Here is a 24,621-nt window from a genome sequence, read left to right on the forward strand (position 1 = left end):
TCCTGCCACTCCGTCATTCCTGTTTGAACACCTTCGATACCATCTTCTAGACCTGGGTCTTCTGGGCCTATTGCTGGCTCTTCGAAGTCAACCACTAGTTCAGGGCGGTTGGTAAACCATCCATGGCCCATACGTGATAGCGACACCTGTTGATCGGAGACGCCCAGGTCGGAGACCGCCCATATAAGCTGCTGACCCTAGTCCCAATCAGTACGGTAAATAACCCAAATACTCCTGCCCCATATCACCAGAGAGCCACTTCCATCCAACACTCCCCTGAAGGAGGCTCAGTGGTCACACCATCATCATCATCAAGTCCTTCATACTCACCGGGGCAGGGAGCGGCAGCGCCTTAGTGCAGATGTCTGCTGTGTTCTGGGCTGAAGGTACATGCTCAATTCCAAAATCACCACTCAGAAACCTCTCACGGACAAAGTGGTAATGGGACTCCATGAGACAGTGGATTTGTTGGTCTGGAGTATGTAGCTACTCACTGACCTTGCATCTTCAGGCTCAGAGTCCCAGGAAGCATCAGAGTACATGTCTACCAAGGTTAGTGATGATACGGGTTTGGAACGGTAGAAGAGGAGTCTGGAATCAAGAGTTCCTCTCAAGTGTTGGAGTGCTTGGTAGGCTCCCTTGAGATGGTCTGGTGAAGGATTGGAGTTGAACTTGGCCAGGGTTGACACAGCGTAAGCCAGATCAGGTCTAGTCCCAATCACCAAGTAGTTCAAACTCCCAACAAGCTATTGGTATTCTCTTTGCATCCTTCCTCTGGAACGGTGGGCTCAGGTCCATTGGTGTCTCGCAACTGCTGCAGAAGCGCAATCCAGCTGACAATTCCAACGAATACTGTATGCAAACTTGAGTGCATTTCTCTTTGCAACAACCGTACATGCCATCTGTGCTCGCATCTCTAATATTGCATTTGCATTCTGGTGCGTTCGTGAACAAGCCATTGTAAACGACCGCAGTGCCCCTGCACACAGCCCTACCTCAGCTTAAGCAAGACCACGCGCCCAGATGGACACCCAAGACAGACCATATCTTTGCACGCTGCTGCTTTGTATGCTCGATACTCGAACGGCAGCCACAGAAAGCGCTGTGTGTTGCGCAGCACCCACTGGTCCTCTACTGTAAACTGCAAAGATAGCTCGTCCTGCTGGACAGATGGGAGTAGGATTAGATCTGGAAGCAGCGGAATGTCTTCTTTGTTAGTATGCAAAACCTGGCCATCTGGCGAGAAACTGAGATGGTCAATGTACGAAGATTGCCCTTCCCGCACAGTACGACACGTGCCTGTCGCTGTATCCCACACTCGCGCTGTCCTGTCGTAGGATGCTGAGACGACCAACTGTCCGTCTGGCGAGAACACCACTGCATTAACAGCGTCTGAGTGGCCCTCCAGCACGCTGCGACACGTGTCTGTCGCCGTCTCCCACACTCGCACTGTCTTGTCGCGGGATGCTGAGGCGACCAGCTGCCCGTCTGGCGAGAACACCACCGCATTGACCAAGCTTGTATGGCCCTCCAGCACGCTGCGACACGTGCCCGTTGCCGTATCCCACACTCGTACTGTCCTGTCGTAGGATGCTGAGGCGACCAGCTGCCCGTCTGGCGAGAACACCACCGCATTGACCGAGCTTGAATGGCCCTTCAGCTCGTGGCGACACGTTCCTGTCGCCGTCTCCCACACTCGCACTGTGCTGTCGCGAGATGCTGAGGCGAGCAGCTGGCCGTCTGCCGAGAACACTACAGCGTTGACATCGTTTGAATGATCTTCCAGTACGCTGCGACACGCATCCCATTCTGTGTCTCTGTCTGACAGTATGTCTACTGCTTGTGGAACCCGATCGACAAAGGTTTTGCGTACAACGCTCGCCTGTGGTGCAAAGACAAGCGCTGACGAGTAGACTTGCAGAGGTGCCTCCGCTAGGACTGATAGAAACCGCAGCACAAATCGACTCGCATCGCAGAAGAAGCCTGCACATGTGTATGCAGATGGCTGCGGTGCAAATTAGTTTAGGGCAAACGCTTGTATTGTGCAAAACTCCTTACCGCCACCAGCGCCTGCAGCCTTGCCAGCAAGCGCACGCACTGGCCTGTCTCCCGCATCAGACTCATCGCTTCGAGCCAGTGCAGAAGGTGCGTCTGCAGGAAGACGTGCACGGCGTCTCCGTTTGTGATGCTCTGCTGGCTGTGCTCGAGATGCTCGACCCAGTAGCGACACGCATACTGCAGTTCTGGGGGAAGACTGCTACTAATCGTCCCTTCATCGATCTCTCTCCTCAAAACTCCCGGACCTGAGAGATTGCATATGTCTTGTCGTAGGCTGTTAGGCGCCGACATGAGCTCGAGGCAGCAAGACGCCAGCTTCTCGTGGGTGCTGCTCTCGTCTACCCAGAAGCTGTCGTCGCTGCATCTCTTTCTGTTGAGGAGGAAATCACGGAAAGAAGGGTGATGCAAACGCACCAGCCGGCTCGAATCTTGTGGAACGTCTAGGATAGAGTGCAGCTCATACAGCGTTCGATGCACATCCTCTGCAGGAACGCGGAGTAGTCGGGCCAGTGAAGATGCAGAAAGCGGCGACCGCAAAAGCACGATCGCACCTAATGTCTCTCTTATTAGCCTGTACCGTTTCTTCCTTTCCTGCTTTCTGTATCTGCGAAGAGGGCTCTTGAGCACGGCAAGGTATATGATGTCCAATCGCGCTTCTGGCAGGACCTCGAGTCTCTCGTCGGTGCAAGAATCATTGCTAGATGAACTGTCCGTTGTTGAGTTGTCTGCAGAGGAGCTGTCCTTGAGTACAGCGCGTAGTCGATCGGCAACAAACTGTCCGCCTTCTTGGATGAAACGGCAGGCAGTTGCGGCCCAGATAAACAGACCGCATGCACTCTGTACTAAGCGCTTGATTACTTCTGTGCCCGGCCAGTCATCAGCGTGATAGCATTCCTTGGCGATGATGCTAAGGTGATGCTTGAGAAAAGTGGCTATATCGCGTTCGACAATTGACGGCGAGATGTCGTGCAGCACGACGCCCTTGTGCTCCACGTCCGCCATCTGCCCGAACCCGTGCCGGATCGGCACTTCTGGCCTACTTGTCAGGAACACCCGCAGCCGGACGCCTGTCAACGACCGCGCCTCGGCCAGCAGCTGCACGATGATGCGGATGTTGCTGTCGTTGTCGCACTCGTCGAGCGCATCGACGACCACGACGTATGGCGCTAGCTCTGGTTCGTGCAGCTTCGACAGCGGGCGGCAGACCAGGTGCTGCCACTGGTCGCGCAGCGACTGGCTGACGATGTCGCTGTGCTCGGCAACAGCGTCGCTGATGTGCTTTCGCGACGCTGGCACGCTGTGCGCAAGCTGCACCGCGATGCTTGTCACAAACTTGCCGGCGTGGCCAACGTCGCCGCCGCCGCGCGAGAAGAAGAAGCTCGCTGCGAGACGCTGCTTGTCGTGGTACCTACGCGCGACGGTCCGGGCGATGGTCGACTTGCCCGTGCCCGCCAGCCCGCTCAACCAGAAGATGCATTGCTTATCTGGCCCGTCCGCCCAGCTGTGTATCTCGCGCAGGAGGTCGACGCGCGTGTCGGGGAGGCAGACAGGCTCGTGCTGCTTGGCGTACGAGTTGAAGGCTGCGTCTTTGGCGCGCAGTAGATGACCGAGGCTGCTCTCGAGCTCTAGTGTTGAGGTATCTGCTTAGCGTTTCGTGCCTAAGTTACTGAGAACCCCGAGAGCCACGGGTGGGGTGGCCCCGCAACGTACCAGGCTGGAGATGGAACTCGACAGAGCCGTTGATGGTGTGAGCTTGGAGGCTGGAGCGCGCGTCGCCGAAGGCTATCGTGGATACTGCAGGGGCCATGGCATCGCTGCAGCAGAGCATGCATCAGCGATGGGGTGTCTACGGTGGTGTATCTACGGTGCACCTGTTGGGCCTCAGCCTGGCGGCCTTCAGCCTGCAGCCCGGCGACCTCGAGCAGTCGTGAGGCCCATGCAGCATGCATGCGCTCGTCGACCCGCTCGCCCCGCCAGCCTCGTCTATATCCCGCGCATGAGTAGAGTCGTAGCGTATCTGATAGACAGCGTATACACGGCTCTATTCAGAAGTACCGTGCGTCATGACGGACAATGACAAAGTCATCCGGCTAGGCACGTATCCTGCGTGGCGAACGCAAGACAAGAGTACTAACTCGAACAACCAGACATCACTTCATCGCAAACATGCCAATCTCAGGAAACAACATGGGATGAAGTTTTACGGGTAAGGGAAGCACTGGATGTGCAGGTACAGGACTGACCGGGCTGCAGGACTTCCACGCTGCCCGGGTTCAAGTCATGTGAGTCGCCGATGGGGTATCTTTGTTTGTAGTCTCACACTAAATAGATTTACGTCTGCAAACTCATTCCTGAGTACTTCAGAAGAATCTCAGGAGCAAGCTTAAGATTCCCTCGTTCCTTTTTGACGGGATGTATCTCCAATCGAACGGCTATTGTGGATATGACGTCTGGCTTGACGATAATGAACAAGTGGAGTTCTATAGTATGTAGAATTGGCAGAGTTCATGTACCAAGGGTAGGTTATCTAACCGTGTAAGCAGTCCGTGTGGCCCGTAAGGCTGTCTTCGGCTAGCCAGTATTAGCAGCCGTATGAATCGGAAGTACCAAATTGCACGTTGAGATTGTGAAAATCCTTGTGCGACAGCGGCCACAACGCTTGTAGCGACTTCTGCGTGATCTTACAACGTCAGTAGGTGCTGGTAGAACCTGCATATAAGTTACAAGAGCAGCAAGACTGTCGTGGTGCTGCTGTAGGGAGGAGTATGTTTTGCAGCAAAGCAAGGCACTTTACGGACCAGGCGCGGAAGCATCAACGCGGCGATATTTTTTGGCTACCAAGGTGTGCGCAAGTATAGGCTTACCTGAAGTAAACTACCGCCATTGGTACATGGCAATTATTGCGGTATGATGGAAGAAGAAGCATTCAAGGTCGAAGTATCGGTGGTTCTGTTCGGCGCGAGGGCTGTTCGAACCACAGGATGGACCTTAGATAGCTATGATGATGGTGCCGATGATCACGCATGGGTCAAATGAGGCTTGTGAGTACCCTGCTCTGAACAAGCATTCCTTGAGGGTCCCAAACCATTCACTGCCAGCTTGTTTGAGGCCGTAGAGTGACTTCTGGAGTCTGGAAGCCTTTCCCGGTTGCCCATACCCTGGGGGGCATCGTAGGAAGAGCAGAGTGTCATCAGACAGGGCTGCGTTGAGGTATGCAGTGTCAAAGTCGATTTGGTGGATGTCCAGATCGCTTTGGACAGCCCATTAAAGCAGGAGACGGAGTGTGTCATACCGGACTACAGGTGAAAGGCAAGATTGGTCGCGCAAGGCTGTTTACCAAGTTCACGGTCTTGACTACCTCGAGACATACTCAGCTGTGGTCCGGCATGACACACTCCGTCTCCTGCTTTAATGGGCTGTCCAAAGCGATCTGGACATTCACCAGATTGACTTTGATACAACATATCTCAATAGCACCAGGGAACACGCTCGATATTGCTGTCAAAGACCCGGCCCTTGGTTGATCTGGGCACCATGAGTAGGTTCCCGACATCTTGTGTGTGTGAAGTCAGAGGAGGTTCTGCCATGAATTGCTGGATGTAAGACTGAAGGATGAGGTTGAGACGCACACTGAGCCTCTGCTTCCGCGTCTCCATGTCAAGGCCTTCGAAGAACGGCATCACGCCGCGACAACAAGAACGCAGCATGAGAAGGCCAATGATAGTGCACATGGAAGATATTAAACTGCCCGATTACTGTGAGCCCAGGAAACAACAACTCTTAGTATGGTTATTATTGCTGCTGTGAAAGTGGTGGCAAGGTCAATGCACGTGGGTCAGCTTCCGCTGGCGGCCTGACACCAGGCGCTCCTTCCCTCTTGACACCCCAAGGCCAGCTCGAAGCTCAAAATCAGCAACGATCGAATCAACGCAAATCCCGTACAGAGGAAAGTTTGATGTGTGGACACCCTCTCAATATCTCTGTTACATTGATGACATGAAGTATGGCGCAAACGCAAACCACAGAGAAACTACACGCTGCCTGTGATGAATGCCGTAAGCCTACAGACCCTGGTTCAGTGTGACTTGACCGTGGCTTACACAAAGACGTAGGAACTCGAAAGTTGAAATGCTCAGGGGAAAAGCCAATATGTGGACGATGCCAAAGAGAGAAGATAGAATGCATTTACTCGCCGCAAAAGGCTATGGGTCGACCAAAGAAGAGGAGGAGAGAGGGCGAAGCAGATGCACCTTCCGAACAACCAGCCAGTACCCAGGATGGACACGACAGTAGCTTGAACGGCTCCACGACACAGCCGAGTTTCAGTAGCTTTGTCCTAGTGTCTCCACCAGAGTTTGCGGATTTGCCGAGTGGGAACGAAGTATACGCCCAAGCACAGCTTGACCCAAGTCTGGTGGGCATATATGGACCATCACCTCCAATACCCAATTTTGAGTAAGCCGCCTCTATAGGAAAACTCTCCTTGATACTCATCGTCATAGCTTCGGCCCAACACCCCCAATCCACCCGTCCCTCTGGGACGCCCAAGTCACCACACCAGACACCCCAATTGGCTACCAGACCGCAACTCAAGACACACCACCCAACCAAACCGCAATGGGCCCCTGCACCTGCCTCGCCCTGACCTTCCTAACCCTAACCGACCTCCAAACGGTCCCCACCTTCTCATTCCCACAAGTCATCATCCCCCTCCGCAAAGCCATGACCACCGTCTCCTCGCTAATCCACTGCCCCATCTGCCCGCTCGACGCCTTCTCCGCAATTCAAAACGTCTCCTCGATCGTCTCCCTCTTCAAAGCAATCGTCGAGCGCTTCAGCAAAGTGCTTCACGAAGTCGACCTCGAAGCTTCCCGGCTCAGCACCATCGGGTCCAAAAAGCCCTACCGGATCGGCGACAACAACCCCGCCTTGTCGCACCTGCACACAGGTACGCTGGACTGCCCGATGGGGTTTAATATCGAGCTGGAGCCGGATGTGTGGAAGAAGCTGGTTAAGACGGCGCTGAGGACGGAGATGTATGGGGGCGGCAGTAATCCCGCGCCGTTGAAGCAGTTGCTCAAGGAGGTCGAGGAGAGGCAGCAGAGGTGGTATAGGGCTGAGGAGTTTTTGGGGGAGGAGAGGAGGAGGATTTGGGGGAGGGAGCATTATGAGGGGGACAAGGGGGTGTGTGAGAGTCTGGGAGGAGAGCAGTTGAGGAGGGCGATTGGGATATTGGATTGGGAGTGAGGTGTGATTGATGAGATGGAGGGGCTGAGGCTGGAGGTATTCAGTGTTGGATATCTTGCTATGCATAAAGGTTTCCGATGGCTTAGCCCAACAATCTGGCGGCCATGTCTTCCAAATCTTCGAGCGTTTCTGGCTGCTCGACAACATGCCTTGCGTTCTTGCTCTTCTTCCGCTTCTTCTTGCTGCTCCCCTCGTCGTCTTCTGAGTCGGATTGGAACCACTTCTTCGGCTTCTTCTCCACCAACTGCGGTGCCTCTTCCTCATTGTCGTCCTCATCACTGTACTCCGCATCGGCCCTAAAGTTAGCCAGGAGGTCTTCCCCAGCGTCTGGAAGCTCGACACCTCCCTCGTCATCGTCTGACGCCTCAACCTGCTCACCCCGCTCCTTCTCCCTCCGCTTCCTAAGCTTCTCCCTCCTCTTCTCCCTCGCCGCAGCCTTGTCGTCCACATCCGCCTCCTCCACAATCTGCCTAGCCTGCTCAATGAACTTTTGCCTCTGCTCCTCTGGCAGACCGCGGGCCTTGAAATCGTCTTCGTTCTCGAGCTCGTAGACTTCGTGCGGGTTGCCTTCGTCGTCGTAGACGAGTTTCTTGCCTTTGTCCATGAACTGCAGCAGCTTCTTCTTGGATTTGAGGAGTTTTTCGCGACGGTTCGAGTCGATGACAAGGGGCTGCGATGCGCCGGCGAGGTTGACGACTTTGCCGCCTGGTATGGCGGGATCGGTTGTTTCGTCGATACCAAAGTCTTCGTCGTCGTCGCTGTCGGCGGGGATGCGGCGCTTGACGGCCATAAAGTCGTCGTCTGCGTTTGTGGCACCAGCACCTGTGAAGTCGTCTGCTGCTGCTTCGTCGTCGCCGTCTCGGACGAGGTTCTTGTAGTGGTCTGCAAGGACGTCCTGGTTTTGACGCTCGAACATACGGTCGTACTTCGTTCGTATAGGCTTCGCTGCCTTCGCTACCTCGTCCTCTTCTGACTCCTCTGATGCTTCGATCTTCTCTCTGCTTGCCTGCTTCTTCTGTCTGCTGTCGTCGTTCTGCAGGAACTTAATCCTTGGCGTTCCTGGCAGACCCAAACTTGCCGCATACGCTTCCAAATTGTACTCTTTCAGCTTAAAGACCTCCTTGTCCTTCTGCAGGTAGAGCGACTTGACGTGTGTCATGAACGCCTTTTGGCCCAGATACTTGATTGCCGGATCTTTGAAGTTCATGTTCTGCAGCTGCTCCTTGATCGATGTCTTCTTCTTCTGTCGAACGTTGATGAGCTCGATTGGAACCTTCTTCTGCTCCAACCGCTTCAGCATGCCCTCCTCCTCGCTCGGTGCTATGAACAAAACACCACGTCCTTCGCGATTGTAACGAGCTGTACGGCCAACGCGGTGGATGTAGGTATCGACATCATCTGGGCAATCGACCTGGATGACGAAATCGACAGCCGGAAAATCAAGACCTCGAGCTGCGACATCTGTGGCGAACAGGCATGAGTTCTTTGCGGCAGAGAACTTTGCTGTCACGTCCAAACGAGCTCCTTGCTTCTGGCGGCCATGAATATGTAGCAGTGGAATACCGGGCTGCATGTGTCTGAACGACTCGTAGACGAAGCGCACTGTCTTCGCCGAAGAGAAGAAGCACAGGATCTTCGACTTCTTGCTCGCCTGTATGAAGCTCCATAGTGTGTCCATCTTCTCCTCGATGGGGCAGATGATGTAGTTCTGTGTGAGACCCTTGGGTGTCGCACTCTTGTCTTCGGCGTGTACGGATACGTATTCGGGGTCCTGAAGGCTCAGGCGTGCGAGATCGGAAACCTTGCGTGACTGCGTTGCGGAGAAGAGCATTGTCTGACGCTCCTTTGGGAGGTATTCAATGATTGCGTCCACATCCTTCTGGAAGCCCATGTCAAGAATTCGATCCGCTTCATCCAAGACGAGCATCTTCAGGTCGTCCACGTTGAACGCTGCAGTCTGTGACAGATGCTGCAGCATTCGCCCAGGTGTTGCGACCAGGATGTTCATTCTCGTCAGAGCCTCCCTCTCAGACTCTAAGCTCTTTCCACCGATCAGCAGCCCTGCGGCGAACATGTGCCCATGCTTTCCAATCTTGCGCAGGACATCGAAAATCTGGATTGCGAGTTCTCGAGTCGGCGAAAGGATTAGGGCACCGAGGCCGGCGTCTGCACCGATGTGCTGAAGTCGATAGAGGTTTTCGAGCACGGGGATGATGAACGACAGAGTTTTGCCGCTGCCAGTCTTCGCCGCACCAAGTATGTCGTGACCTTGAAGTGCAAGAGGAATTGCCTTGGACTGGATATCGGTCATGACAGCAAAGTGACATGACTTGAGTCCCTGCTTGGTAGGGTCGGAGAGGGGGAGGTCTGTGAAGTCCTTGTATACGCCTGTCTTGGGTTCCTGTGCACTATCAGCATTTCTCCTCATGTTGTAGCCACGTGAGTGTCCTACCAGTGCTGCAACAGCCGCTTCCAGCTTCTCGACGTCGACATCATCTCGCTTCCTCTTTGCGGCAGAGGCCTGCTTCTTGACCTTGGTAGGTCGCGTGCGACCTGTGATCCCTGCGCCACCCATGGTTTCAGTACATCGTCTACCTCCAGGCTCTGGTGTTGGAGTCTCAAGGCGCCTGCGATCGAAATTTTGGTGGAGCAGCGGCCCGTGCACGTTCGCCGCGGGGGTCTCGAAAGCAGCCCGCCCGATCGCCGTTTCGCGCATACAGCGCCTTGAACACCTCCAGCCTCAACTTTGGAACTACACGCGGGAGATATGGCGGACGATATCGAGGCAGAACTCAACGCAGCGGGCAAAGAGCTGGATAAAGTACGTCATACACACAGACACCGCATACTGTACTAACGAGCCACCAGGACGCGGAAATCGAGCGTACGTTCACGTGCATAGAGGATCCAAGGTGTTCACAGTATACTGACGACCTCCAGGCATCCGCAATATCTTCAGCCTCAACGCCTACGCCGTCCTCGACCTGCAGCCGGGTGTGCCCGAGTCAGACATCAAGAAAGTCTACCGCACCAAGTCACTACTCATCCATCCTGACAAGACATCCAATCCCAACGCCCCAGATGCCTTCGACAGGCTCAAGAAGGCGCAGACGGTACTCCTCGACGAGAAGCTGCGCGCCGAGCTAGACGAAAACATCGCCGACGCACGTATGCTGCTGATGCGGGAGAAGAAGCTGACCGCCGACGACGAAGAAACACGCGGCCCAGAGTTCCTCAAGGAGTGGCGCGAAAAGACCGCTTGGGTGATTCGCGACAACGAGCTGAGAAAACAACGACAGATGAAGGCGCAGATGCGCGAGGAGGGACGACAGCAGAAGAAGGAAGACGAGGAGATGGTTGAACGCAAGCGCAAGCGCGACCACGAGCAGGCCTGGGAGAAGTCACGTGACACACGCATCAACAGCTGGCGAGACTACCAGCAGGGCAAGAAGCCAGAGGCCGAGGGCGGCAAGAAGAAAAAGAAGAAGGTAAAGGCTCTTGGTTGAGCGCTGCGCTGCATTGCATTGCATTGCGCATGCTCTTGAGCAACGCGCAGCATATGTCCACATGCATGCTTTCACAACATCGCATACCCCACTCGCCTGCGCCCTCCGATTCGCAGCCAGTAACAGACCATTCCTCTATACGCCGTCGGCTTGGGAACAATATATTTCCTCGCATTTTCACGATGCATTTGGCAGGCGACATCATACCCATCGAAGTTCTCGCAGCATTAGAGTTTAACAAAGGCGCCAAGGACAGGCCGGACGTCTCATTTTTGAAGCTTGAGCCACCCGCATTTTGAGACGGGGAATCTCGGACATTGTATCCAGCATTCCGGTTGCTTGCTAGGTAATCTCAACGGTGTCTCAGGTAGAGTGAACACGCGTTCACGGCATACAAGTCGTGAATCTGGAACACAATCTTACAACATCATCTCAAATGCTCAGAAAGTGATATAAACCCGTCCCATCATCACAACACTCTCAAATTCGCACTGCCATGCTCTGCTTCGAGAGTCCAGCCTCGCATAGACAAACTTCCGGGATCTACTCCGCCAACACTCAAGAATAGCAACCTCTCAACGGCTCTCCTTGCAATCTCCCCCTCTCACCAGCAGTCTCCGACATGCACAAAAGCGGTTCAGCATTGCACCTAGGCTCCATGACCAACCTCATAAGGCTACAGCATGCGTACTGAAGACACAACCAGCCCATGAACAAAACGCCCGCGAAGAGTCTGGTTCTGGCCCGCTTGAGCGAGCGTGAACGAGCTGCATGCTCTTCGGATCCTAGCCCGCCCACATTCCACGGTCCCAGGTTGTTACTTGTCACACACCTGCATAGCCCCCTTTAGGACCTGCATATCCCCCTCTAGGACCTGCATATAGCTCCGATCTAAAATCCCCGATTGGCCACTCGCCCCTCTTCGTGCTTGAACCATGTGAAGATCCACTAATCGCAACTCCACCATGCGCGACCGTCACCAAGCCACGGCACATTGCTCAAACGGAATCTCTGTAGCTGCGCTCTGCCGCTTGTTCTCGATCCTCTCGCTATTCGCGTTCGGGAATAGTCGACACGTTGAAGCTATACTAGAACATGAAACACTACCGCAGGCAACGGATCTAGCACTGGTGCTTATGCACAGCAACGCACACAAGCTGCTTTGATAGCCTGGCTATGGATAGTGTACATAAACTTTGAATAAACCACAAGCGGTCTGTGGAATGTATGATACATATAAAGGGCAGAGTGGGCCCTTGCCGCCATGCTAAAAACGAACTCCCATGCCTGAATGCTGAGCATCTCGAGGCCCATGCACGCAATACGCAGGAAAACAGCAAAAGCTATGGAATGTTGCTAAGCAACAAACGTGGATCTATCCAAAATGACGGCATCCGTGGTATCTTAAAGTCGGGGACAGGAAAGGTATGATGTTCAGAAAGAGATGGGTACATGTTGTTGAACGGTATGCACCGTCCCGTGTCAAGTGTTTCAAGTCGACCAGGATGCGGCAGTCGGTAACGGGATACCATGTCTGAAACCGACCACCGCGAAACAAGTTGTACGACGTTGAACGGCTTTCTCAACCGTCATCTCGACATTTCGTCTCTTCTGCTCTACTCCAACACTTCGCTGATATTGAGGCGACGACGCTTACCAGCCTCCCCAGGTGTATCTGGACGTTTATCGGCACTTGAACTCGACTCTCTTCGTCGCACGCGCTCTCGATTGCTATCTGTCGTGCTATGGCTCGTCGCAAGGTGGAGTGGTGAGCCTAGAGGAGCTGGACCAGTGCGGATCGGAGGAAGCTGCAGACCCTCGAGTCGAGCTGGATGATTAAGTTCGCGCAAAGGTTCAGATATTACTGACCCAGTTCGAGGTGCAGATGCGTAAGGAGGAGCATGTGCTACCGACTGCGGGGGTTGGTAGGTCGGGAAATAGCCCGCTTCTGGGCCAGCAGTGGGAGAGTAGCCGTAGGTCGTGCTACTTGCGTAAGAGCTGGGACTGAAGTTTGGCAGCGATGTTCGAGCCGATGAAAAGTTGAAAGAGAAGGGTGAATTAGGCGCGGAGCTTGCCGATGATGGCGGTCGAACTTGTTGAGGAGTATAGTGCCCAGTCCTCGTTAGGAGAGGTGTAGGTGCCGACATAGACTGCGACGCGTTGACGGGCGTAGGAGGCGCCAGTTGCTGCGTCAAAAGAGGAGGACGAAGAGGCGTAGGCGGTAGTGTACGCACGACCAGCGTGACGAAGTACAGCGAGGTTTTCGCAAGTCGGATTTGGGTCTGGAGAGACTGGTACTGTCCATTGGGAAGACGATAGCTCAGGAAGACGGGCCTATCTGTAAACCCATGACTGACATGTTCGACATCTCGGTCTGCGACAGACTCCATCACTGAGCGCATTGGATCGTGCCCGATCGGAGTGATGGGCGCCATGTAGGCCGGCTCGCGTTCGTCTCGCTCGTCGCGGAGGTCATTGCGCAACCGTTGCAAGCTTTCGTTCTGTCTCGGTTCGAGTAGCTCTCCCAGGTGTTTTCCTCCCACGCTTCCCAGGAAGGAAACCAAATCTTGAAATGCTTGGTTCGACTTCTGGATCACTAGGTCCAAGTTCAGGAACGCAACGGGCAAAGATTGGTACGCCAAATCCGGTCCCACACCGTAAGGGGATGCGGGCACCCCACCACCATAGCTGCCGACGCTCAGGGTACGACCTCCGATGGAAGATGCGACTACGTTTGGAATGCTATTCCCTCTTTGTGCAACCGCTGTACGGGGTAGATCAGCGACTCGATGCGAATTCGAAGCTGGGTAAAATGTTTGGTGCGCAAAAGCTTCTGTTGACGGTGGAAGATTCGAACCTAGAGTCTGATCAGGCTGTTGTCTTCCCTCCTCCCGTCTAGTAAAGTCCCTATCGTCTCTTAGTCGTGGCCTTCCTCGTTTCTTGTGTAGCACGTCCTTGCATGTGTCCTGTTCGTTTCAGAGTCAGTTCCGATATATCTCCAAGCTCGTAACTTTCCTAGCGCATACGGATACGAGATCAACTTACCTGTTTTCCAGACGCGACGCATCGTCCGCACGGGCGCTGAACATCGCAGCTGAGATGCGCTTTCTTGCAGTTGACACAAGCTGAGGCCACATGGGCTTTTGTTCGTCTTGCTGGTTTAGTAGGCCTGGCAGGTGGTGGTGCTATCATTGCCGCGGGCTGTGTCTGGGGTCCTGCGTGTTGCGCTCCAGGGCCGTAAGAAGATGCGCCGGCAGGTGGATAGCCGTACGCATAGCTCTGTGGAGCTGATGGTGCTCCATAGGATGCATATTCAGTTGCATGTCCAGGCTGGTAGTGATGCGCCTGCTGTTGCGGGTGATGTCCACCAGGATACAGAGGCCTCTGCTGTGGATTGCTTTGGCTCGGCAATGGCTGCCGAGGATCGAACAACGCTGATGGCGGCGGCGGTAAAGGCGGACCGGCTTCGACCCTGTGGGGTGCACTTACTGGCGCAGGGTACTGGTGACGCTCAGATTCAACAGTACGTGCTGGGCGTTGGGAAGGAGAATGAGGCTCTGACATGGGAGGGGATGGGTAGCCTTGCTGTTCAGACCTGCTGGGACTGAACTTGGAGAAAAGCTTTGCCAGACCGACTTCTGGCTCTGTAGGTCGCCCAAACGGCGTTGAGGGATGTGAGTTCGGACGCGGTAATGACAGACTCTGCATCGCTTGACCTCCGCAACGCTCAACCGCCGCACCAGCAGCGAAAGCACGATTAGCCGAGCAAACAGCTGAAGATCCAGACAAATGCGCTGCCAGATGGACTGCGCTCTTGCCTTGGTCGTGATGCGAGTCAGTGCGTGATGGACTGACGCTGATAGATGGAGTCTGCATGATGACACAGGTAAGCCTACAAACAAGCAAAGAAAGAGCTAGGCAACGTCGAAGGAGGAAGCAGCTCAGCCACCCTCTGTTAACAAAAGCAATAACCCGAAGTCCGCTCGAAATTCTACCTCCACATTCAACCCCATCTGGACTTTCGCAAGCATGCATGCCTGTTCTAAGTCCGAATGCAGGGGGCAGGAGGGTGGGGAGGGACAGGATTCGTCAAATACCTCTTTGATATTGCCCTCCAGCTACCGCACCATATACTGCTCGACACTTCCAATGGACCTTCAAAGAGGAGTGCGAGAGACTCAAGCAGCGGCGAAGGTATCAAGACCGATCAGATCCAAGGTGATGGGGCGACTCCAGGTGGGACGTGAGGCGTTGGTGTTGAGAATGGGGGAGCCAATGAGCAGCAGACGACGCAAAAAGGCAGAGCAGGTTCTGCCCAGTCGGCGGAGAATCTCTAGTAATAACCACAATCGGTTATGGTGATTCTGCTGGCAGCTGTTTGTGGAATCCCTGCTAACACTTGCAGATGACGGACGACGGCCGTGAGACGGGGGCCACGATGTGTTCCGGGCAACGGGAACAGGGAAGGGTGCCTGTCGGGGACAACGACATGCTGGCCTCGTTCGGCTGATGGTTCTTCGACAAAAAGGTCTGCCGCTCTCCAGGACGGTCGATGCAGCCGCGGAAGTATGCACGGCAGCCGTGGCGTGGAGTGTGCATTGACACGGCGGGCTTGCGCTGGACTGGGGGCCCCGTCACTTGTGCTGGCCCCCTGCTATCCGAACCGTCTTCGACCAGGGCTAGCTAACGAAGCCCTAGCGCCTGCTCTATTGCAACAATTTTTCTTTTGCAGCCGCCCAAGTAAACCTTGGGAACGAGGCAAAGCATAAGTTGGCTTCCTTGATGCGCGTCGCGGCTGGCGCTTGAATGCGGCGCGCAAGTGCATGCTGCTGAGGAGGAAGGCAAGGCGACCAGCCGGGTAAGCCACACCGCGAGGCTCTGAAGGAAGAAGTTCCATCAATGGGCGACGAACTTGGCCTTACAGCAGACGCAGCAACCGCAAAGAGCTGATGATGGCGAAATGTGGCTCTCATGGACAGTCCCGCGGCGCTGGTTCACGCTTGCATCTGTCACTTGGGCCTTCGGGCCTCACAGGCCAACCACCGTCACCAGCACCTCGCAGCGCGCTCTGCATGGACCGTCTGCCGCACGCTGAACCTGCCTGCTGGCCCTCACTCGCAGCTACCGAAACCCTGTTGACAGGCACTACAGCGCCTTGCTGCCGCGCAACAGCGACACCAAGCTTCCCCAATAGCGAGCTCGTCTGATGTGAACTCTAAGCCCTATGACGAGGCCTGGGAACGGACCCGCAGCTGTGATCGACGCGGCCTTGCGGTTATGGCTTGACGACCTGCAACGCCATTTGAACATGATCGACTGCAGAGAGTTTGCATATATGCGCTCGCTATTGCATTCGGCGGCATAGACGCGGGGCGTCTGTAGAGTTGCAAAGCAGTAGCCAGACGCGTAGGTGCCGAAAGCATATGCAGCCTGCGGTCAGACAGCGTGTATTGCTTTGTTGGAAATGACCTGCGACGCCTGACGCCAAGCTGAGCCACATACGACTGGTGCTGAGTTGCCTCTAGAGCACATGCGAGTGATGGATCTGGCAGATGCTGGTCCCGCATGGCTGGTGGACATAGACGCCGCTAGCTTTGTCCGCTTGGTTTTGTCGCCGACTCATTCGCGAACCTACCTTCTACACGACCTTGGGCGTCGGACACAAGACAAGGCAGCGCCGGTGACATACATCTGAGTTGCAGCACTCGATACGAAACGACTTCGCTCTTGCCGAGCGGTACTTGCAGGTACGTCAAACAACGGACTGGCTGCAGTAGAGGCGATCCTGCAGCGACCTGCAAAAAGTGACGCCCATGGGCAGCGCTGTCTTCCAATCGCCAACATGATGCGCTAGCGGTGGCGTCCAGTCTTGAATAAGATGCGTAGTCAGGCTGTTGTTGCGAAACCGCCAGAGGTATATTAGCCGGCTGCTATAGGACTGGGATGCGCTGCTTTAGGATGGCCAAACAAAAAACTCCGGTGGGTGATATCGATCTGAAATCGCCGTCCGTCGAAGATCGCCGCAAAGTGCCCGAGAGAGCCCTGCGAGGCATCACCGTTGCTCTTGCGGAGCCGGAACTGAGTTTGCAGAGGTGGCACGCATAGCGCCTGGGTACAACGCAGGAGATAATGTGCTGTCTAATTGAACTTAATCGCCGTAGTGCCGCGCGTGACCTTGGAATGCAGAGGTTCCATAAGGTCGTCAATAATGCAGAAGCTTTAGCTGCCCAATAGCCAGTGCAGCTGCCCGCCAAGGGCGCTCCTGTTTACTTCTACTTCAGGCGATTGGCAGGCATGACGAGAATTGTCAGACAGGCGCATTGTCGACACTAGCAGGAGCATCATTGAAGGCCTGAAGGCGATTCTCACCGTTCATGCTGATGGATTACTCGAGTGGCAGTACTCGGTAAGCTCAACACGGCGTAGCGGGCCGTGGACGATCTATGCCCAAGCTGTGACGGGACCACGGCGGGCAGTTCATGACGCAGGACAAGACGAATCTCGACCATGGTTCATTGTCGTGGAACCGGTGAGACATAATTGTCGATTACCATTCCAAACTCATTCCTACCTACCGGCCCTGCATCCTTCTCCTACTGAAGAGGTACAATTTACATATCGCATGTGGCTCGTTCAGCACTCTCTGCGGCAAGAAGCGAGATTCGAGATGCACGGAACAGGGTGCACCTGCATGACCGTTCCTCCTTCAACATAACCAGCCGACCAGCGGAGATTCAATGACCCAATCCGCTCCGGCCATGTCACCCTGCTCAGCCCAGCACGGCGGAAAATATAAGATCCTTCGGTTTTCCTGCAAGGCCCAGAAATACTGTCGGGGATCTTGTCGTTAACAGAAGGTCTTTATATGACCGTCATCTCTCAGTACGATGCTCCGAGGCTACGGCCGACGAAATCTGCTCAACGGCCTGCGGGGAACTGGAAGCTGCTGCCCTTCCCGCCGTGACGGGCGCTGCCGTTATATCACTAAGGGCTTTGCTCCGAGCTCTCAAGATGCATGAAGCCCGCCAGCACCTTTACGGACGATCGTACATCAGCGTCCCTGCAGCATCACCAGCAGTTCAACTTGGTGTTGTCGAGACCAGGATGCGTGCTGCGACAAGGGCAGACACGGATTGGACCGCGGGATCTACGAACCGGTGCATGGGCTTCTGGACACGTTGTTCGTGCCAAAAGTAGTGCGGGTCAGGGATGTCGCTATCGAAAGAAAAAAATCCTTGTACCATCCTCGATTTGCGACTGGGTACGGCCCGAGTAGGCCTTGTAGGATCTCTCTAATACATGCCGACTTCCGTATATGTGAATGCCTCCCCCCCCCCTACCGGCTTAATGCATAAACCACATGCAGCTCTTCTCGTAAAGCTTCACAAGTTGATCCCTTGCGTGCCTTTATGCCCATCATCATCAATTTGATAACAATCGGGCCCACTGCGGAACGAGAAATTTCCGTCTGTAAGACGTCGATATCCCGCCGTGAGGTACTCTTCTCGCGTGCGAGCCGCTGTGCATAGCCTTTAGCGACACCACCACGCCGCAAGGGGGAAGGGGTCCGTGGCCGCATCGCGTTCCTTGCTTGTTCGGAAGGCGACGATTTTCATCGAAAGTTGCAACAGGGTTTGGCGAAGAGATTGCCGTCCTACTTCGGCTGTATGATGTTATCAGAAAGCCGTTGAAGGACACTGAGAGATTGCATTTGTGGCACAGAAGTATTGCGAGAACTCATCGGCGGCTGGAATACCGAACTTTGTCATATTTGTACGACCAGCTGGTTGTGGTCCCTGACCTCGTGCGCGTGTCACACAGAAGCGTGTTGTTATTGCACCGAAGATATTGTGGCGGCTTCTAGAAGGTCGGGTAGGCCGTGCCTGCGTCTACACCTGGATTTATTGAGGTCTTACGGGCTTGGGCGCTAAAGATACCTTGAGCCCTCAAGGCTGCCAGGTGGAGTCTCAATTCGGGTAGCGCGGACATTTTGTCCGGCTCGAAAAAACCTCCTGGATGGATGACGTGCGTGCTGGCCATGTGCGCTTAGAAAGACCCTTGATGCCTGAGTCGGGCATCGTGGACGCGCTGGCAGCTGTCTCTCAATACGCGGTCGCCTGTCAAGTGTCAACTCTATCGCGTGTCGATAAAGCCGTGAACTTTACCTTGCGCCTTACACTGCGTGCTGCCACGGCTAGGACACTCGCTTGCAGCTTGTAAATATCAATAAGCAGTCCGGTCGACAGCCCCTTGAGCCCAAAAGCTTGGGCAATACTTCAAAAGACATGTTCTGTCCAGAAATTCGGTATCCTCAATTGGCTTGAAGGGCAGCGATGTGCAAAGCCACTATTGGCCTAATTTGCATCGCTCGTGCAAGGCCTAGTCATGTGGATTATATCCCCATAAACGCAGACTCGGGGCACAGTGAATTTACCACTCCATGGCGACTACGCCTGCTGTGTATGGCATGTTCCGCGAAAATTCCGCCGACCAAGTGGATTTGCAACGTCTGAACAGTGGGCGCAGAAGCTGTTGAAGGCCGCCAGCCCATTCCAGCCCAGTTGTAGGATCTAACAAACCGCGAGTATACATCCGAGGCACATACAGATGCAGAGATGCATGTGGCACGGGAAAAGCAACATCAAGATCCCGTAGGATCATAGGTTGCTCCGGGCGTCTAACCGATGAGGTGTGGGCCTTAAAAAGGTGGTCTGACATTGCAACACATGGTAGCCAAAAAGGCAATTGCAAACAATGTGCTTGCCCTGTTGGTCCTGACATACTCGCCTTGGGTGTGATGGTGCAAAGGTCAAGTCACGATCGTCTATATCGGCACGAGAGTCATCCCGAAGAAATCCACGGGACTCGCGCCGCACTGGGCGCCACAACATTCGCTAGCGTTCGAGTCAAGTGTGTATGGTACGGGAAGTAACACTCCGTCGACCAGATAAAGTCTGTATTGATGCATTTTGCACTAGATTGCAAGCCGGGTATTGAACAATGAACTCAAAACTTCCGCTTCTTCGACGGTCTGGCGTTTTTCTTTTGACGCTGCTCTTGGATCTTGCGCTGCTTTTGTACAGCGTTGACATCCTTGAGTTCGCTCTTGCCGGTGCCGTCTTTGAACTTGCCGATGCGCTTCTCCTTGGCTTCTTGGACCCTCTTCTTCTGCACCTCGTAATCGTCGCGGTACCTATCTGCCTCCTTGGGTGCTTTTTCTGCCTTATGCTTGTAGTGTTGAGTCTTACCAGGTGCGCGACCTGGAGCTTCTTGTTCACCAACACGCGGCATGCGACCCATCTTGTTGGCTTTGCGCCAATCGTCGAAACGTCCACTGCGGAAACTGGCAGCGATCTTCTGACCACTTTCACCGCGAATCATCTTGGCACCTTTTGATCCGTCTTCGTCGTTGGCGCGAGCAACGTACTTCTTGGACTTCTTGTCCCATCTCATCTTTGCTTTGCTTGCATCTGCGAAACCTTGAATCTCATCGTTGACAAGCGACATTTCTGCTGCTCTTGCAGCTGAAACGAAGTTATTGCCAGCATCTCCACCGCTCACACCATATGCCTTCTCTTCTGCGTAGTTCTCCTTTGGCAAATAAGACATGAAGAATTCTCCTTCTCGGAAGTCATCGTTGTCGGGTTTCTTCGAAGAAGGCATTGACACAGATACTTCTAGCTCGTCAGAGTCAGAGTCGTATGCGCCAGTGTCAGCCGGCTCATCACCGTCTTCTGAGTCGACTTCCACCTTTTCAGACTCGTCAGGAGCTGCGAGGCTTGCGACAGGTGCATTGTTAGCTCGCGCATTAGCCCTTTGCTTCTCCTGTTGCCTCTCAACCTGAACTCGTCTCCTGCGCATGATTTCAGCGGTTTCGCTTTGCGTTCCGCGTCTTCCAATTTCGAAGACGGTTTCCGCTGGCCTGAAACCTTGAATCCTTTGTAGCATCTTCTCCTTCTCTTGCAGCGCATCGTGAACCTCGTCCTTGAAGAGAACATGCGTATCCGCAAAATGAGGATTTGCAAGTAGTTCCTTAGTTCGGTGAACGCTCGGTGCGCTAGCTTGGTTGCGTGTTCTTTGGTACTGTCGCTCACCCTTATCGGCTACACTCTGCAACAACGCCAAGTCTTCATCATCGGCAAGCTGCTTGTTCACAACTTCGACTGAGGCCTCCAGCTGATACGGTGCCAGACTACCTACGACGAAGTCTTCGGCGAAGTTCGCTTCCTCAGTGGATCTGCCGACCAGCAGCCGTTGGCCGAGAAATAGCTGTAGATCCAATAAATACGGGAGATCGACATGTCGACAAAGACTGTACGCCCAGCCCTTCCGCCCAGCACGAGCAGTTCGCCCAACTCTGTGCACGCAGATCTTCGGTTGCGATGGGAAATCATAGTTGATGACGTGATTGATATGAGGCATATCAACACCACGAGCCGCGACATCGGTAACGACAAGAATACGAGTAAGACCAGAACGGAACTCCTCGACGTGAGCTTTACGTGCTGTTTGGTCCAGGTTGCCGTACACTGGATGGACAGATTAGCTGGAACTCTTTCCTACCAATAGCATAGTTTGACTTACAGTAAGAGACAGGATAGCCGAGGGACTTCAGAAGTTCGGATAGGTATTCGACTCGATGTTTGGTAGCGGCGAAGATGATCGTTGACTCGGCCACTGCGACGTCCTTTGCAGTGAACTGTTTACGTTTGCGCTTTGCGCCGACGCTCAAGCTGCCTTCCTCCTTCCGCGCCTTCGCCGCCTCGGTCTCGCCCGCTGGTACTTTGATAACCTGCTCTAGAAGGTACAGCAGCGCTCCGTCTCGATCCCCAGATTTTATGGTAAAGTAAGCACTTTTGAGATCCGGGGAAATCTTGCTTTCGGCATCGAGTCGAATGAGCTTAGGGTCTTGTAGGCCTGCTCGTGCAAACTCCACAAGTGATTTAGGCAAAGTAGCACTGAACAGTAGTGTCTGTCTTGAAGTTGGCAGGGCATGAAGAATCTCAGCCAACTGTGCGGCAAAACCCATCTCGAACAAGCGGTCGGCTTCGTCGAAGCAAATGTATTTGACGGAGGACAGGTCAAGGCCCATCTCGACCTTCAGATGTAGGAAACGACCGGGGGTGGCAATGATGATATCTGGGTTCGTAGTCATGGAACTGAACTCTGTAATGCTGTTAGTAACATTCCTTGCACATATGCTCCATGTAACATACGCTCTTCCAGACTATCACCACCAACTAGTAGGATTGTCCTGAGGTCTGTGCCACGACCAAACTCCTTAACGACCTTCAAGGTCTGTAGCGCAAGCTCACGAGAAGGCGACATGATGATTCCACGTGCACCGACCTTCGCAGAGTGGGTCTTGAGCTTCTCAATCATGGGAATGACGAAGGCAGCCGTCTTTCCGGAACCTGTTCTTGCCATCCCCACCACATCTTCACCTGCCAAGAGAAGCGGTATCGCCTTGCGCTGGATCGGAGTCGCCATCTTAAACCCCTTCTGCGCAATAGCCTTCAAGAGCAGTGCGTTTAAGCCCATGGCCTGAAAACCACCGCCTTTCTTGCCTGTACCCTTCACATTTGCGGCTTTTCGGTTCGAAGCAGCCTGCTTTGCCGCGATGAACGCCTCATCGTCTGAACCTCCATCACTGCCAACATCTAGATCAATACCAAGATCTGCGCCCAAGCTGTTTCCCTGCTCTTCAGTGTCTGAACCGGCGAGGTTGTCGAAGATGTCGAACTCGTTCTCAGAGAGCGCCGGTGAGGCTGCACGAGGAGCCATGGTCGGTCCGTCGTAGGGATATTCGAGCGCGGCGTGCGATGTTTGACTGCAGCGAGAACGCCTGCGTTCACAGGACATCAATCAAGAAAAGAATAAAGTGGAGCCAGAACTCTTGGCGGGCGCTAATCGATAGTCATGTGGGGTCGCGGTGCAAAGTAGGCAGGCGCGGTAGCGCGTTTTCGACGCGTCGCTCTTGCTCTTCCCTCTCCATCTGCCTACACGTCAGATCCGCCACCAGGCGAACATGAGTATGCGCTCCCTTTTGTACATCCATAGAAAGCCAAACACTAACCATGTCAGGTTACAACAACTACGAGACGTCGTATACGTCGTACGGCGCCGGCGGTGGTGCTGGCGCCGGCGGCTTCATCCCTGGTGATGGCAGCCAGCAGAGTCCCGGCGGGCGAGACAAGCAACAACAAGACTCACTCCGTCCTGTTACGATCAAGCAGATTCTAGATGCTCAGCCAGATGCTGGGAACGATACCTTCAAAATCGATGGACACACTGTTTCTCAGGTATAGATTGCCCATTTAAGCGTTTACAACAGTAGTTGATGTCTGTCCCAGCTTACCTTCGTTGGCCAAATCCGCAACATATCGACACAAACCACAAACACTACGTACAGACTCGACGATGGCACCGGTAGTATCGAGGTCAAGCAATGGGTCGACTCGGACACTGTTGATCAGAACAACCCTGTTAAAGCCAAGCTCGTTGAAGGCGCATACTGTAGAGCGTGGGGAAAGCTGAAGAGCTTCAACGATAGGAGATCGGTCGGTGCGCAGATCATTCGCCCCGTGGAAGATATGAACGAGGTGTCGTACCATTTACTCGAAGCCACGTCTATCCATCTGTACTTCACGCGAGGGCCACCTGGAGGAGGCAACGCTGGCGCTGGCGCCGCCAATACCAATGGCGGAGCAGGACAACAAGGCGGTGGTGCTTACGGGGGTCACGACCTGGCTGGCTACAACTCTCACGCGAAGAAGGTGTTCGCATATCTACGAGAAACACCTCAAGGGAATGAGGGTCTGCACCAACAAGATATTGCAGCAGCCCTTGGTCTCGAATCCGCCGATGTGTTGAGGGCTGGAGACGATCTTCTGGCAGGCGGTCTTATCTACACGACTGTTGACGACCATACATGGGCAGTGCTCGAAGCTGATTGAGAGGCCTCAAGGAGCATGTGTGTCTTGAAGTGACAAGCAGGACTTGTTGACAGCGTCGAGCTCGCATAGCGACGAAGCAAACGGCGATGATATTAGTTGTGCAGCATGAGCAGAAGCTCTGGGTGTCTATGAAGTCTACGAATGTGAAGGGGGCCTTTACCGATTTTGCGCTTTCGTAGATAATAACAGCACGCAAGTGGCTACAATTGCTGCTGCGACTACGGTGAATACTGTCTGTGTCTTCCAGCCTGTTTGCACAAGGGCCTGACGGTGACTGTAGCCTGAAACTGTAGCGATGTAGTTGGCCACTCCAGACAACAGGCATGCCAATGAGAGCAACCAGAACACAATGCCCAGCGGGAGTGACCACTTCCTTTCTGTATCTCGTAAGCAATAGTTAAGATTCATGCATGCCTGTACAGACTTACCAAGCGTGGATTGGTCTGGCTTCAAGTGGAAGTTCAGAACGATCGCAACAGCCACAATGGACATGTACACACTGAGTTTCAGCCAGGATAGAAACGCTATGTTGGTCAGACTCTACACCCCCCATCTGAATGGTATACACGTACTTCTTTCATTGGCAGCAATATCTCGTGCTTCCGAGGCAATATTGTCAAACAACAACACTCCAAGCAGAGGTCGCTCTCTAAAGGCTGCTCGGTTATAGTCGTTATCTCTGTCACTACATCAGCGCTATCTACTCAAAAGTAGTGGTACATCCTACTGCTTGACGAGCACCGGCTTCGATGCAAAGATGTTGTAGAATGGGCGGTATGGCTCTTCTAAGATGGCCTCGTCCGAGTCACACATACAATCCAGACTTCTGAAATCCATAGCGATAGTGATTTATA

General features: G+C 54.0%; 9 protein-coding genes across 9 annotated transcripts; 3 read left to right on the top strand and 6 right to left on the bottom strand.

Annotated features, from left to right (window-relative positions):
- Window positions 1-1,204: 1,204 nt before the first annotated feature.
- On the bottom strand, window positions 1,205-3,651 carry BU25DRAFT_325717 (uncharacterized protein; the record flags this gene model as incomplete). Its single annotated transcript, XM_033702289.1, has 3 exons — window positions 1,205-2,005; window positions 2,059-2,711; window positions 2,766-3,651. Coding segments are annotated over 3 exons (2,340 nt in total), but the record flags the coding sequence as incomplete, so codon positions are not given.
- Window positions 3,652-5,416: 1,765 nt separating this feature from the next.
- BU25DRAFT_136408 (uncharacterized protein) lies at window positions 5,417-5,842 on the bottom strand. Its single transcript, XM_033700559.1, has one exon. It carries the CDS (start codon window positions 5,787-5,789, stop codon window positions 5,526-5,528), a length of 264 nt encoding a protein of 87 aa, XP_033566139.1. The 5' UTR covers window positions 5,790-5,842; the 3' UTR covers window positions 5,417-5,525.
- Window positions 5,843-6,061: 219 nt separating this feature from the next.
- On the top strand, window positions 6,062-7,305 carry BU25DRAFT_331276 (uncharacterized protein; the record flags this gene model as incomplete). Its single annotated transcript, XM_033702389.1, has 3 exons — window positions 6,062-6,113; window positions 6,171-6,377; window positions 6,515-7,305. The coding sequence occupies 3 exons, from the start codon at window positions 6,062-6,064 to the stop codon at window positions 7,303-7,305; spliced, it is 1,050 nt and encodes a 349-aa protein (XP_033566140.1).
- An 82-nt stretch (window positions 7,306-7,387) lies between these two features.
- On the bottom strand, window positions 7,388-9,880 carry BU25DRAFT_487529 (DEAD-domain-containing protein; the record flags this gene model as incomplete). Its single annotated transcript, XM_033711290.1, has 2 exons — window positions 7,388-9,706; window positions 9,758-9,880. 2 exons carry the CDS (start codon window positions 9,878-9,880, stop codon window positions 7,388-7,390), a joined length of 2,442 nt encoding a protein of 813 aa, XP_033566141.1.
- A 154-nt stretch (window positions 9,881-10,034) lies between these two features.
- On the top strand, window positions 10,035-11,227 carry BU25DRAFT_406467 (DnaJ-domain-containing protein). Its single transcript, XM_033705291.1, has 3 exons — window positions 10,035-10,126; window positions 10,174-10,189; window positions 10,246-11,227. Exons 1-3 carry the CDS (start codon window positions 10,073-10,075, stop codon window positions 10,809-10,811), a joined length of 636 nt encoding a protein of 211 aa, XP_033566142.1. The 5' UTR covers window positions 10,035-10,072; the 3' UTR covers window positions 10,812-11,227.
- A 1,200-nt stretch (window positions 11,228-12,427) lies between these two features.
- Window positions 12,428-14,519, bottom strand: BU25DRAFT_331440 (uncharacterized protein; the record flags this gene model as incomplete). The annotated part of the gene is made up of 2 exons (XM_033702398.1): window positions 12,428-13,777; window positions 13,857-14,519. 2 exons carry the CDS (start codon window positions 14,517-14,519, stop codon window positions 12,428-12,430), a joined length of 2,013 nt encoding a protein of 670 aa, XP_033566143.1.
- A 5,298-nt stretch (window positions 14,520-19,817) lies between these two features.
- On the bottom strand, window positions 19,818-22,642 carry BU25DRAFT_383396 (ATP-dependent RNA helicase dbp10; the record flags this gene model as incomplete). Its single annotated transcript, XM_033704277.1, has 3 exons — window positions 22,028-22,642; window positions 21,396-21,977; window positions 19,818-21,340 (listed from the first exon to the last, which is right to left on the bottom strand). The coding sequence occupies exons 1-3, from the start codon at window positions 22,593-22,595 to the stop codon at window positions 19,818-19,820; spliced, it is 2,673 nt and encodes an 890-aa protein (XP_033566144.1). The 5' UTR covers window positions 22,596-22,642.
- Window positions 22,643-22,858: 216 nt separating this feature from the next.
- BU25DRAFT_406473 (replication protein A, subunit RPA32) lies at window positions 22,859-24,076 on the top strand. The gene is made up of 2 exons (XM_033705292.1): window positions 22,859-23,113; window positions 23,165-24,076. Exons 1-2 carry the CDS (start codon window positions 22,889-22,891, stop codon window positions 23,765-23,767), a joined length of 828 nt encoding a protein of 275 aa, XP_033566145.1. The 5' UTR covers window positions 22,859-22,888; the 3' UTR covers window positions 23,768-24,076.
- BU25DRAFT_454331 (uncharacterized protein) lies at window positions 23,924-24,604 on the bottom strand (the record flags this gene model as incomplete). The annotated part of the gene is made up of 4 exons (XM_033709861.1): window positions 23,924-24,144; window positions 24,196-24,291; window positions 24,340-24,446; window positions 24,495-24,604. 4 exons carry the CDS (start codon window positions 24,602-24,604, stop codon window positions 23,924-23,926), a joined length of 534 nt encoding a protein of 177 aa, XP_033566146.1.
- Window positions 24,605-24,621: the final 17 nt, after the last annotated feature.

Source organism: Macroventuria anomochaeta, assembly GCF_010093625.1.
Source record: "Macroventuria anomochaeta strain CBS 525.71 unplaced genomic scaffold BU25scaffold_3, whole genome shotgun sequence".
In the NCBI taxonomy this organism is placed as follows: Eukaryota; Fungi; Ascomycota; class Dothideomycetes; order Pleosporales; family Didymellaceae; genus Macroventuria; species Macroventuria anomochaeta.

Excerpts from the sequence above, each read along its gene's own strand:
- BU25DRAFT_136408 (XM_033700559.1), bottom strand. The coding sequence starts at position 5,789 with ATGTGCACTATCATTGGCCTTCTCATGCTGCGTTCTTGTTGTCGCGGC.
- BU25DRAFT_406467 (XM_033705291.1), top strand. The coding sequence starts at position 10,073 with ATGGCGGACGATATCGAGGCAGAACTCAACGCAGCGGGCAAAGAGCTG.
- BU25DRAFT_406473 (XM_033705292.1), top strand. The coding sequence starts at position 22,889 with ATGTCAGGTTACAACAACTACGAGACGTCGTATACGTCGTACGGCGCC. Across the intron at positions 23,114-23,164 it reads ATGGACACACTGTTTCTCAG|CTTACCTTCGTTGGCCAAAT; the intron begins GTATAGATTGCC and ends TGTCTGTCCCAG.